At 42.6% G+C, this 12562-nt stretch overlaps 1 protein-coding gene across 5 annotated transcripts in view; it reads right to left on the bottom strand.

Annotated features, from left to right (window-relative positions):
* LOC128761064 (sodium channel protein type 8 subunit alpha-like) overlaps window positions 1–12562 on the bottom strand; it is a 50687-nt gene that overhangs the window by 12870 nt on the left and 25255 nt on the right. For all 5 annotated transcript variants that reach the window (XM_053868956.1, XM_053868954.1, XM_053868957.1 and 2 more), the window contains 9 exons: window positions 10209–10341; window positions 9104–9342; window positions 6610–6783; window positions 5098–5454; window positions 4852–5025; window positions 4490–4783; window positions 3222–3339; window positions 2950–3104; window positions 2365–2538 (listed from right to left, as the gene is read on the bottom strand). In XM_053868956.1, the coding sequence (XP_053724931.1) occupies window positions 2365–2538; window positions 2950–3104; window positions 3222–3339; window positions 4490–4783; window positions 4852–5025; window positions 5098–5454; window positions 6610–6783; window positions 9104–9342; window positions 10209–10341 (1818 nt within the window). The remainder of the gene's footprint in view (window positions 1–2364; window positions 2539–2949; window positions 3105–3221; window positions 3340–4489; window positions 4784–4851; window positions 5026–5097; window positions 5455–6609; window positions 6784–9103; window positions 9343–10208; window positions 10342–12562) is intronic.

The following is a 12562-nucleotide window of genomic DNA, read 5'->3' on the forward strand; positions in this document are numbered from 1 at the left end:
ATGTAAGGAAATTGAATACGTGAACTACATTCACATTACCAAAGAGTCAGACAAAAATATTTTCCCAGCTGCAGAGATTTCTTTTACTGTTTTTTTTAATACTTTGACAGACAAGATGCACTCTGTTTGAGACATGAGATACACTGTATTACCAAAAGTATTTGCTCACCTGCGTTGACTCACATATGAATTTCAGTGCTTCCCATTCCTAACACATAGGGTTCAGTATGATGTCCGTTCACCTTTTATCATTACAGCTTCAACACTTCTGGGAAGGATGACCACAAGGTGGAGGGGCGTGTTTATAAGAATTTTTTTGCCATTCTTCCACTAGCGCATTGGTGAGATGTTGGAGAAGATGTTTTGACTGTGTCCCAACTTTGAAGGTGACACTGATCCACACCAGACTCTGTCATCCATGTCTTTATGTACCTTGCTTTGCGCACAGTCATGTTGGATGAGGAAGGGGTCCACTCCAAACTGTTCCCACAAGGTTGGGAGCCTGGAATTGTCCAAAATGTCTTGGTATCCTGAAGCATTTAAAGTTCATTTCACTGGAACTAAGGGGCCAAGCCCAACCCCTGAAAAACAACCCCACACCAGAATTCCTCCTCCACCAAATTTCACGCTTGGTATAATGCAGTCCAAAATGTACCAAATTCCTGGCAACCTCCAAACCCAGTCTGGTCCATCAGATTGCCAGATGGGAAAGCATGATTCATCGCTCCAGAGAAGGCTTCTCCACTGCTCTATAGTCCAGTTACACCACTGAATCCGGCACTTTGCATTGCACTTGGTGACGTATGGCTTGGATGCAGCTGCTCGGCCATGGAAACCCATTCATGAAGCTCTCTGCTCACTGTATTTGGGCTCATCTGAAGGCCATATGAAGTTTGGAGCTCTGTAGCAAGTGACCTCTTATGTACTATGCTCCACAGCATCCGCTAACCCCTCTCAGTTTACATGGCCGACTGCTTTGTGGCTGAGTTGCTGTTGTTCCCAAACTCTTCCATTTTCTTATAATAAAGCTGACAGATGACTGTTGAGTAATTGGGAGCGAGGAAATTCCACGACTGTTGGTGGCATCCTATGACAGTTCCACGCTGGAATTCACTTAGCTCCTGACAGCGGCCCATTCTCTCCCAAATGTTTGTCAAAACAGTCTGCATGGCTAGGTGCTTGATTATATACACCTGTGACCAGGCCATGTCATTATTCTGATCATTTGGATGGCTGAGCAAATACTTTGGGTCATATAGTGTATGCATACATTTATTTCCCGTCATGAAAATGCCTCTGATTTAGAAGTTATAGGTATAGTTAGTATCTTACCACCATTGCAGGTTCTAAATAGAAGGCTTGGATGCTAAAAAAGTACCGGGTGTTCATTCCGGGTATACAAAACAATTCAGCAGAATTTGGTTCCTATATCATACCATAAAATACTGTTTGATTCAGGTTCAAGGTTCTCAGAAGAAGGTCAAACGCTGGCGCCATCTTGTGACGTCACTGGAGGTACCAAACACAGGTGCACTCTGCACTGAAGTAGCGGAAATATCAGCCATGAACGAGGAATTTTGTCGATGGCTTTTGAGAAAGAAGAGCAGGAAGGACTTGTTTTAATTTCAACCAGCAACGACTCTGACTATTGTGAGTGTCTGAACGGATCAGAGACGGCCGGGCGACAACGGAAGGGCTGAACACTCATGTAAATGAAATGTACAACTCTCTTCAGAAGGGTCAGCAGAACCAAACATGTCATGCCTTTGGGTCAACAGTAGGACTGACTGGCTCTTTTAACAGTGAGTATGGACGCCAGCTGTCATGCAACACTCCGCCATTTCTCCTCTGACGCTGAAGCTGAAAAACCCTGATTTCCATTGGCGCAGCATCCACCTCCACAAAGGCTCGCTTCCGGTTCTCACTTCTGGTTTTCTGGTTCTGGCTTTGATTCACTTAGAACTAGCGTCGTGCTGATGAATCTTCGTGAACCAGTGACGTCATTTCCAGAACTCAATAGGGGGCACTAGGTTTCAAAATGATATCGGATGTGATGAGGATTATAGAGCAGAGTGTCATCTACAGGGCTCTAAAAAGGACGACACAGCTTCATGAATTGTGATTCAGCATAACCACCTTTGTAGAAGATATATGATCATTTCATGCTGCAGATTTAGACATTGGTCCAGAGGTACTTTAAAGAAGTAGTGACAACAAGGTGGGCGCTCACATGGACATAGGTTAATCTAAAAAGCAAAGAAAAGTCAGGAAGCATCATTGTTAGACAGGCCCCCGTACTCTTTTGTCAGGCGTCTGCAAAAATTCAACATTCACTTCAAATAGACCCATAGAGATTAAACTCACATCCACGATGAAGAAGTCCAGCCAGCACCAGGCGTTGGTGAAGTACTTGACAAATCCATAAGCCACCCACTTTAGCAGCATCTCGAGGATGAAGATGTAGGTGAAGACCCGATCAGCATATTCCAGAATGATCTTGATGACCTTCCTCTGCTCGATGTAGACATCCTCAAAGGCCTGAAGAGCAGCAAAGACAGATCCACTGCTGAACTTCTACAGTCCAACAAGCTGCTGAGCAACACTGCTCATCAAAGCAACAGAGAATTGATTTGTAACTGTCATGAAACCATCATGTTAATGTTGAACTGTAGTGGCAGACACCACAACACTAGATGTCTGAGGGAAAGTAAAAGATGAATCAGCTTCTGTTTCAGATCCTATTTGTCCTAAATATAATTTGAGAGCCAAAACAAGCTTTGTGCGTGAGCATTCATGGGTCAGATTAGAGTGACGGGCTGCAACATTTCCACTGTATGTTGCCACTATGTCATCACACGAGTCAAACAGCTGAAGAAGTGAGAGAAACGCTCAGTGATTCGTAACAGTGTTGAGAAAGTGACAACAAACAAGTTGTGGCTGTTTCCTCACCAGAGCTCCGCTGCTGAGCAAAATCATGAAGATGATGAGTGTTTCAAACCAGTTGTGTTCCACTATCAGGTAGCAGGTCTTCCTCAGGAACCACCAGTGCTTGCCCCAGCCATGGGTGATGGGAACGTCACAGCACTTGTACTTCGCCACACACTCTGTTTAATAAAGAAATGTGGCTCCAAATGTGAGGGCTGCTCAGCTGCATCACGGCAGAAATGCTGTTGTTGTTTTAACCTACAAACGTGCTCATGTCCTTTGGCTGAAGCCCTTACCGTCTGTCCAGCAAGCTTCTGGGTCAATATACTCCTCGACCACGTCCACCACTGCCACCTCCTCCACGTCAGGCTTGATGTCAATGGTGCTGCCCTCAGATGAACTAGTGTCGTCCAGCTGAGAAGAGGACCACAGATGACAGAGGAGTTACTGAGTTTAGGCTTGTCCTGCAGCAACACTAAAATCTCTTGTCATTATTAACAATTCTTCCACTTATGTGTCAGACACAAACAGCGGTTTTCAGTGAATCCAGGCTGACAGAATGCAAAATTGTTGACTCACACTCTCAGCCTTGTCATTTCAATGAGCAGTGACACTGCACTTTGTAATCTTAAATGGTCAGCCACAAGCCCTTTTTGCATCCATTCTACTTTCTCTCTCTCTCTCTGTCAGTTACTGCAGCTGCAGTTAGGTGGTAAACCCCGCAGTGTGTCGGTGTAGCTCCTCTGTACAGCTGCTGGTCGACAGAACCCTGTGGAATAGGAACCTGGACCCAGAACAATGGCAGCCCTGCTGCATGTGTCCTCTCTTCTGACTTAACTGGGTCAAGGTGACAGACACTGCTCTGCTTCTGTGCAGTGGCTGGTTGTTTTCATTTCACCTCACTCACTCCTGAACCAAATTATTGCAACTGCACTATCAACATTCATACAAACCTCATTGATCATTCAACTGTGCATCCATGGATTCTCCTATTATTACAATATTTTATTTAAATATTTTATTCTTTACTTCATTTTCTCTTAAACTGCCTTTCTCACTGTGTTCTCCCCAAGTATTGAATTTATATTAGACTGTCTCCTGTCGCATCCTTTATACAATAATGATGTTTTATCATAGAGAAGTGTCATTATTCATTTTTTAAATATAATTTAGTTACAATCACGTAAACGTCCACTTCTAAAATATTAGTAAAAGTTTAATTAGGGATTTTTATTCTCCCTCCCCGAAACCATGAAACAGTTTTAGGATTTTTCAATCCCATTCATTCATACTCACTCCGTTCATTCGGGAGTTGAGGGCTGGAGGGCTGCTCTGGAGAACTCTTCTAACTAAGCGTCCTGTCAGAGCTACTGTCCCGAAACCACACGCCATCACGGCAGGTCTCACTACTGTCCTAAAAAGAACCCTTTACTACACGAATCTACCTGTTTGGTGGAACCGCGGCATATGACAGTCTTACCGTCGGTGCCAAACCTGAATATCAGACGAGCTTTGACGAAGGAAATGAACAGACTTTACTTCCAGCATTCCTTGTTCCACTTACATCTTTGCTGTTCTCCACATCAGACTCACTGCTGAAGTCCTCTGTGTTGAGGTTTTCAAAGTCGGACTCTCCAACAGCGATGGGAACACAGACGGTGAGGTTGGGGTTGTGGATGAAGGACATGTAGTCTTCATCAATCATGTACTTTCCCACACTGCTGCCGATGCCGCTGGTCGTGCCGTTGCCATTTTTAGCATAGTCCAGTTCACGATTGATGTCCACTGTGTGGTTGGCGATACAATTGAGCTTCTTCTCGTACAAATCATCCAGAGGCTTTTGCTCGTCTTCAATCGACTGCGGGTGAGAGGAAACGCTTAACAAGATGGAGAGCTGAATGAAGAGTTTTTGGGGAGAGACCGCACCTTTCTGAGGATTGTATTAACAAGTAGCCGCACATGCGACTTGATCCAGGCGATTCCTGCCTTGATGCGGTTGACGGCCAGCAGAAGGTTGTTGGGTTCTCCGTCGTCATCTGTTGCCGCAAGGTTATCGGCACTGAACGAGCTCAGCAGCAAGGCCAGGAAGAGATTCAGCACCTTCCAGATGAACACACCAGCAATGACTGAGGAGAAGCTGCATCACGCCGTGTATTTTCTTTTCGTACTCACCACCAAGTTCCCGATCACCATCACCATCATGAAGACGGTGAGACACATGGTCTGCCCTGCCACCTCCATACAGTCCCACATGGTCTCGATCCATTCCCCACACAAGACTCGGAACACAATCAGGAAGGAGTGGAAGAAGTCGTGCATGTGCCAGCGAGGAAGCTTGCAGTCTTCCGCGATCTTACACACACAGTCCTTGTAGCTCTTGCCGAACAGCTGCATACCCACCACGGCGAAGATGAAGACGATAATGGCCAGCACCAGGGTCAGATTACCAAGTGCTCCCACCGAGTTACCGATGATTTTGATCAGCATGTTGAGGGTCGGCCATGACTTGGCCAGTTTGAAGACTCGCAGCTGCGTGGAAAACACAGTTTGTTGGAAATCTGTAATTAAACCTTTTTTGACTCGGTACTAGGGGCTTCCGAGTACATGTGTTCCTACACGGTCCATGAAGAGGCTGCAAGCGGCAGCAACAACAAATATGTGTCCTCTGGGTCGAGACTTTGACTTTGCGTTACAAGTCATTTAGCAGGTTTTGTGAAGCGTGCAGTAAGGCAGCGATGCTTAGGCTCATGGTTGGGCTGCGAGCGCCCCCTAGAGGACCGCTAAGGGTTTTTTGTTTTACACCTTTGGGCCACGAGGGCCGCGAGACGCTCAGTTCTAATAGATGAGCCACGTATGGTGGCAGTAGTGCGTCACTGAATTGACTTGACAGCTGCAAACCTGTGATAGTTAATAACTATGGAGAAGTTTTTGAAAAGAAAAAATGATAAAGAAAGTGAACTTGAGCCTGAGTTTGTCGTCTCTCATATTGGTGTGTGATGGACAAATGCATGCCTCACCACAGTCCTGTCACTGTGATTTGAGGATAACATTGGATCAAAATGCACTTCTAGAAATGATACATTTGTTATACAGATGAAGCGTACAGGGACTTCAAAAGGTTATTTAAAAGCACCTGTGAACCGTTTTGGATTTCAGAAATATAGTATCCAACCAATTTGTCTGCTCAACTATGAATACTTGCTGTGAAGAGTTCTCTTTGTTTATTGGTTAAACCTGACTGCACACAAGCTCCATGTGGCTCCATGTACAACAGAAGCAACAACAGAATGCCTATTTCTCCCTTCCATCAACTTCAGGGATACTTTGTGCGTCAATTCAATTTGTATAGTTGCGTGTTGGGAGCATCCGACCGTAACATCATGTAGAGTGAGGCTGTAAATCTTCCGCCTTAGGTACTCGGCTATTTATTCATGCAGTGCTCAAAAAGAAACTGCCAAAATCACTGTGCACTCTTGTCCTCAGAAGAGCAGTGTTAAATGTTGTGTGCTCAACTTTTTGCCCTGTTATACCAAAGTCTCCTATCATTCCGAACTCAGTCCCAAATTGTAAAACTAACAGAAACAAGGTCAAACACATTTGACGGTCATTTTCTTGCCAATTTCTAAAGTGTGTTGATCTGTACACCATTTAGCTTCATAAGAGGAGAAGAGCTTTTCCACTCACCAAACGGAATGACCTCAGCATGGACAGACCTTCCACGTCAGACAGCCCCAGCTCCACTAAACTCAGTGTCACGATGAAACCATCAAAACAGTTCCAGCCTTCCTGAAAATAGTAATATGGATCCATGGCGATGAGCTTGGCGAACATTTCCCCGGCAAATATGGCAGTGAAAACCTGATGAGCAGAACAGAAGACAGAGGTATCACTGTAACTCTCACCGCTCTAAACAGTCACAATGCGACTGCATATTTCGAATGATTCCAATTAAATATTATGCAGGAAGGAAGGTCACAACTAGCTTTAGGTTTTAGTGCCAAAATTATTGCCGGCCATTTTGTCTGCCAATTGATGATCAATGGAAATCTAGAATGTTTTTTTTTTTAATTACAAGTAAATGAAATCATCTACATAGAAATAGAGTAAATAGACAGAATCAAGATATTTGTGAAATAGAGGATATTATTAATTCAAGTATTTTTTCTCTTTGGTACGACAGAGGATTGACTGAAACTGAATGGTCCTATAAACAGCCATGAATTTAAGGAGTTACTGCAGCAAATGTAAATGTGCTAGATTAATCTGTAACGGAAAAAAAACAACTGAATGGTGCTAAAAAAAAAAGTATCTCTATGACATTAGATTGCTCTTCTTCTCAGTTTCAGAACACCAACATGCATCTTCACCTCACAACCTGTCACCAACCAGCGCAAGTTATTTCTCAACCACCTGCCAGCTAAACGTTGGATCTCATGTTCTGGACCTCATCCCTTGGAAACTGGTTCAGATCCTGTCGACCGTGGCTTGAAACCTTGACTGGGTTTGCACCTCTTTGTTTCTATTGTTGCCTATATGCTGGACAGAGCGCCTGTTGCTGCCATCTGCCTGGAATTAGATTGAAGAACTCTGTGGATTCTCGTGCATTGGGATTCACTCAGCGAGGCTGCTCAGAACTGTTGCAACTTTTCCTCAAATATTTAACTGACACTTTGCTGTATTTGCTTCATGTCTACAGAGCATCTGAGCCAGGAGTGGACAGTTAAATTTCCTCAGGGGCCACGTTATATACGATGACTGCTCTGTGCAGCCATCAAGCCAAAAGACGGAAGGAACAAAGAAAAAGAGAGATAGAAAAAATATATATACATACACACGCACACATATATATATATATATATATATATATATATATATATATATATATATATATATATATATATATATATATATATATATATATATATATACACACACACACACAAAACGGTTCCACTGTCTGGACACATTGGGGACAGACCGAGTGGAGCTGTGTGTAATAGCTTAAATGCTCTTCGCTGTCAAATCTTCGGATGATGTCTAGATCTAGTGACGCCCGGGTGCTGGCACTGCTGCATCAACATGCCGTTTTTCCTCCAGGATTATTATTATTTAAAATCACTCAGTCTTAATGGAACAAAGCCTTGTGGCAAAACGCAGCATAACAAAAAAGCACAGATAATTGCCATTATATGAGGTGGAATAAAGGGTCTCACAAAAAATACTCCAGCACAAATACTCAAAAACAGCAGTAGAGAAACAAGATAGTTGTACAAGGTTACTCCCCACCTCAGTGTTTATCTCATTTCTTTGCAGCTTCCTGTAAGCAGCGCAATTCCCCACATGGGTGTCTACATTTCACCTTTGTTGTGTGACATCTCAAGCAGCAGCTAATATCTCATTTTGCCAAACGAAATAAAGCAAGTGTCATTTTTTGCAAATGTTGACTGAACAGCATTCCTGAAGTTCTTCTGTGAGTGTTGTTTGCTCACAAGGACTGCTGGCTCAAACGTGAGGAGCTGCTGAGACGACTCCCAGACCAGCAAGGTCGTAGCACTAATGTCACAGCTTTACAGCAGTAGCTCTATGTACTGGTGCACTTCCCTGCATTTCCCTTCCAACAGCAGATCATGTGCCCCATCAGAGCTGCAGAGAAAACCCAATGATTCATCCTGCACCATCGATCACGCCACACCAATTACTCTGACCTCAGTTCCTGTTTTACACTTGACAACATGCCAATTCCTGCAACCTCATTTCCTGTGCTGCCGCTGTGTCAGCCAGGGCGTGTGCAGCAGCACACCACTCCTGCAGGGAAATGTGAACACTAGACAGAAACACTGGTTGCATTTGAAGCAGTCATTACTCCGGTGTGTGTCAGTGTCACTGAATTCCAAGTTGGTGGGTCGACATGAGTCAGTGCAGGGGACCGGGGAGCAGGCTGGACACTTTAAAGTGGGACTAAATCTTTAATGAGACCCCATCAAAGTCCAGTGCAGGGAATTTACGTGCGTGTGCCGTCTTAAGTGCTTGTGATGCATCGATGTCTTAGTTCGAAGTTATGTGGTCGGGACAAACTGGAACTGCTGAGCGGCATAAAGAGGTCCAAGAGCACATTAAAAGTTACAAAAGTAACTTGCTGAGGAGCAAGGTGGGAGACAGAGGCCAGCCGCAGACTCACCTGGTTCCCCACTGCCAGAACTCCTTCAAAGTGTTCCGTCATGGGATAGTGCTCCATGGCCATGAAGAGAGTGTTGAGGACGATGCAGATGGTGATGGCCAAGTCCACAAATGGGTCCATGACGATCAGGTGGACAATGTGTTTGATCTTCAGCCACAGAGGACAGCACTCCCAGATCAGGAAGGTGTTGGAGAACTTGTTCCAGCAGGGAGGACACTTCTTCTGCGAGTCCTCCAACTCTGGCATATGAGAGACAAGAAACATTTTTTAAAACATTTTATGAAGGAAAAGTTTTCTCTTCTTTAATAGCAGTTTTCAGGGCATTTTAAAGATGGTTGGGTGTTTTCTACCTTTTTTTTCTGACGGAAGAATTAATTTTGAGAGCCATTTAACCCCAAATATTGCCTCTGAGGGTTGCAATTTGGACACGAACGATTCTGAATCCGTTCATAAATGTCAAAATTCCCATGACTGAAATGTTTAATAAACAGAACTAAAAAGCAGAACTCACTAGTGCAGCTTGCTGTCACCCCAACACTATACGGTACGGATATAAACAAGCATGGCTGACCACGAGCTCCATCTCTCTCCACTCAGTAACAACTGCAGTCACATACGCACAAACATTCCCCACGTTTACCTCTCAGACTCCGCCCTTGTGAGGAGCTCCGTAACAAAACAAAGAGCTGACTGCACGCTGTCAGAAACTACTCACAGAATATCATCTTAAAAAAGATTGTCTTATTTTATTATGATTTTATATTTAGCATTTTATTTATTTATTAACACGTATGTTCTTGAATTACTTATTTATATAAGCATTTATATATATATATATATATATATATATATATATATATATATATTGTTAAAATAATTGTAGCCTGGAGCTTTTTTTAGGTTAAAAACGGGCACTAGATTTTTTTACAAGCTTATTTAAGGTCCTGATTTCTTGTCTTGTTATTCCAAAATCAGGCATTTTTGGCTGCAACAATCAAAAGAAATGTCCATTAACTCCTGGAGGGACTGTTTAATATTCTTAAAAAATAATTTCAAAAACCTGCCTGTCAAAGGCCTGAATCTTAATACAGACAAATGATGAGACCTTCGATCAGTGTGTTGGTGACGACACTCATCTGGCTGTTGGCTCTGTCTTTTCCTTTGAAGGAGGAGTTCAGCTGGTCCACAGACACCATGAGTGACCCAGAATGCTTCTTCCGAATCTCCACGTCTGTCGTCTAAACTCAGAGGAAGACTCAGTCAGACGACAAAGCAATGGCCAAACACATTTGGTCCATTCGGTGAATTCTCAAACAGAATTTAAAGGGTTCAGATCATCGCATTGTACGCACTGATATATAGTTTATCGACCATCTAGTCGTTTTTAGAATGTATATACCCATTTAACAACGTGTCATCAATTTTTGAACACATGTTGCAGTTCCGTGTGCAGCCACCGAAAAGCCCAACTTACCCTACACTGCAGCTGCTTGCCCCTGATGTTTAGTCTACATGTGACGATTCACTTCTTGTACACAACAATTCTATCAGAGAATTCACAGTGAACCATTCGCCTAGAATAACATTGGCACATGTTAATATCAAATTAAAGGACAGTAACCTACGTGCAGTCACATGCATGTAGTCAAGACAGAGAGTTAAAACATCAGTAGCTGTGACACCATGCTACACTCGGAGACAGAGAGAGGAGACAAATCAAAGCAGGTATATTGGCTGAGAGTAAGAGAGGGATCTTTCATGCTGCTGAAGGTGTGAACAGAATAGCACAGAAAAGAAATTGAGATTGTTACTTCACGAGACATGGGTTTTGGCTTTTTGTAAAGTAATAACATCTCTACAGTGAGCTAGTGTGTGCAACAAAGACATTTTTATGACAAGCCTCTCTTGTGCTATGTAGCAGGAAACTTGCCGCGACCCTGTTCAGCAGAAGATATTGAATGAATGAATGAAAGAAAGTTTTTTTTTTGGAATATTTTTAGAATTCGAAATCCACTTCTACTGGAGATAGGTGCAATCTGTATCCCAATATTTGCTTCACTACTGATCATCTTGCGTTGTTTCTAATAATAGCAGTATTCCAATCATTATGATCTCAATCCTTACTCATCTTTGTACTTTCATTTTCTTCAGTTTCTCAACCATTTCTGGCATGATCACATTAACTTGAACTCTTTTGTACTGGTGTTTCTAAGTTCAGAAGGCAATCTTCACATATTTATTGATTTACAAGCAAAATCATTAAATGAACTGTACAGATAAAATTTTAAAAATATATTTTTGACACTTGTCTTCTGTTTAGTTTCGTCTCTGAAATTGATGCCCTCTTACAAGAGTCCCTGTATATAATGTTGCCCACCCATGTTTTACAGTATCCATTAGGGGGCGTGCCAAAATAGGAAGGTGCACGAAATGCAAAAATATTCTTGCATTTCTTCATTTACTTCTTCAGGTGATGCCACCTGACATGCCAACTTTGCTGAGTATTAAGAAAGTCATGCCTGTTTATTGGTTAAAAAATGTCATGGCTGCACAGAGAAGTTATGAGTTTAAGCAATGTCTCAATGACATCTACACATCAGCGCGTTATTTAACTAGGTAACAGGAAATACTTATCACGATTAAAAAGGCAACTTTATCACCATCACATCCAGTTGTCTGAGATGTCCAGATCATTGTGCTTTCAAAGTCATTGCTATTGCTGCCGGATATAGACAAACATAAATACATTGCAATGTATTTTTTTTCTTTTGTGATATATACCTCCATATTAACACAAACTAACAAAAATAACTTGAGTAGCCATGTTTGGAAAGAATTAGGTTGAGTCGCAATAGTGGATCTCAAACAAGTCACAAACTGGCAAAGTAGATATCGGGAAATAAATGTGAAACTGTAATTCAGTGCCTGCAGATAAAGTTCCCTTTACGCAACTCTGGACTTCCAATAAAGGTTATCAATAGTATTATTAGTAGTAGTAGTCATAATAACAGTAATAGAGGTAGTTGTTGTATTGAACAGCAAAGTACTCCCGTTCATGTAACAGGTCAAGTGTAGATAATTCAGGTTATGTGTTAGCTTTATTGTTGATGAAACTTCAGATGATGTCTGATGTAGTCCATGACCGAAGCAACTGCAACCAGAGTCATCCTGAATTATCATCTGCCCCTTGTAAGTGACTCCAAAACTGCGTCAAACAGCACCTGAGAGCATCATCGCTGACAGGCTACGATAAGTTGATTTCCTGAAACCTTTTGTAACTCAGGACGAACCAGCCGTTGAGCATGAAGAGGAGATTTGAAAGAGATCCGTTGGTATCGCTCATATTATTATTATTTAGCTAGAGACGATCGAGAAGCAGCACGACAATGTCATTGTGCCAGTTTAACAGTCAAGTAACTCCCTACAGGAGCATGTGTGTGGCATTTCTATCGTTCCATG

The sequence above is a fragment of the Synchiropus splendidus genome, chromosome 6 (genome assembly GCF_027744825.2).
Source record: "Synchiropus splendidus isolate RoL2022-P1 chromosome 6, RoL_Sspl_1.0, whole genome shotgun sequence".
In the NCBI taxonomy this organism is placed as follows: Eukaryota; Metazoa; Chordata; class Actinopteri; order Syngnathiformes; family Callionymidae; genus Synchiropus; species Synchiropus splendidus.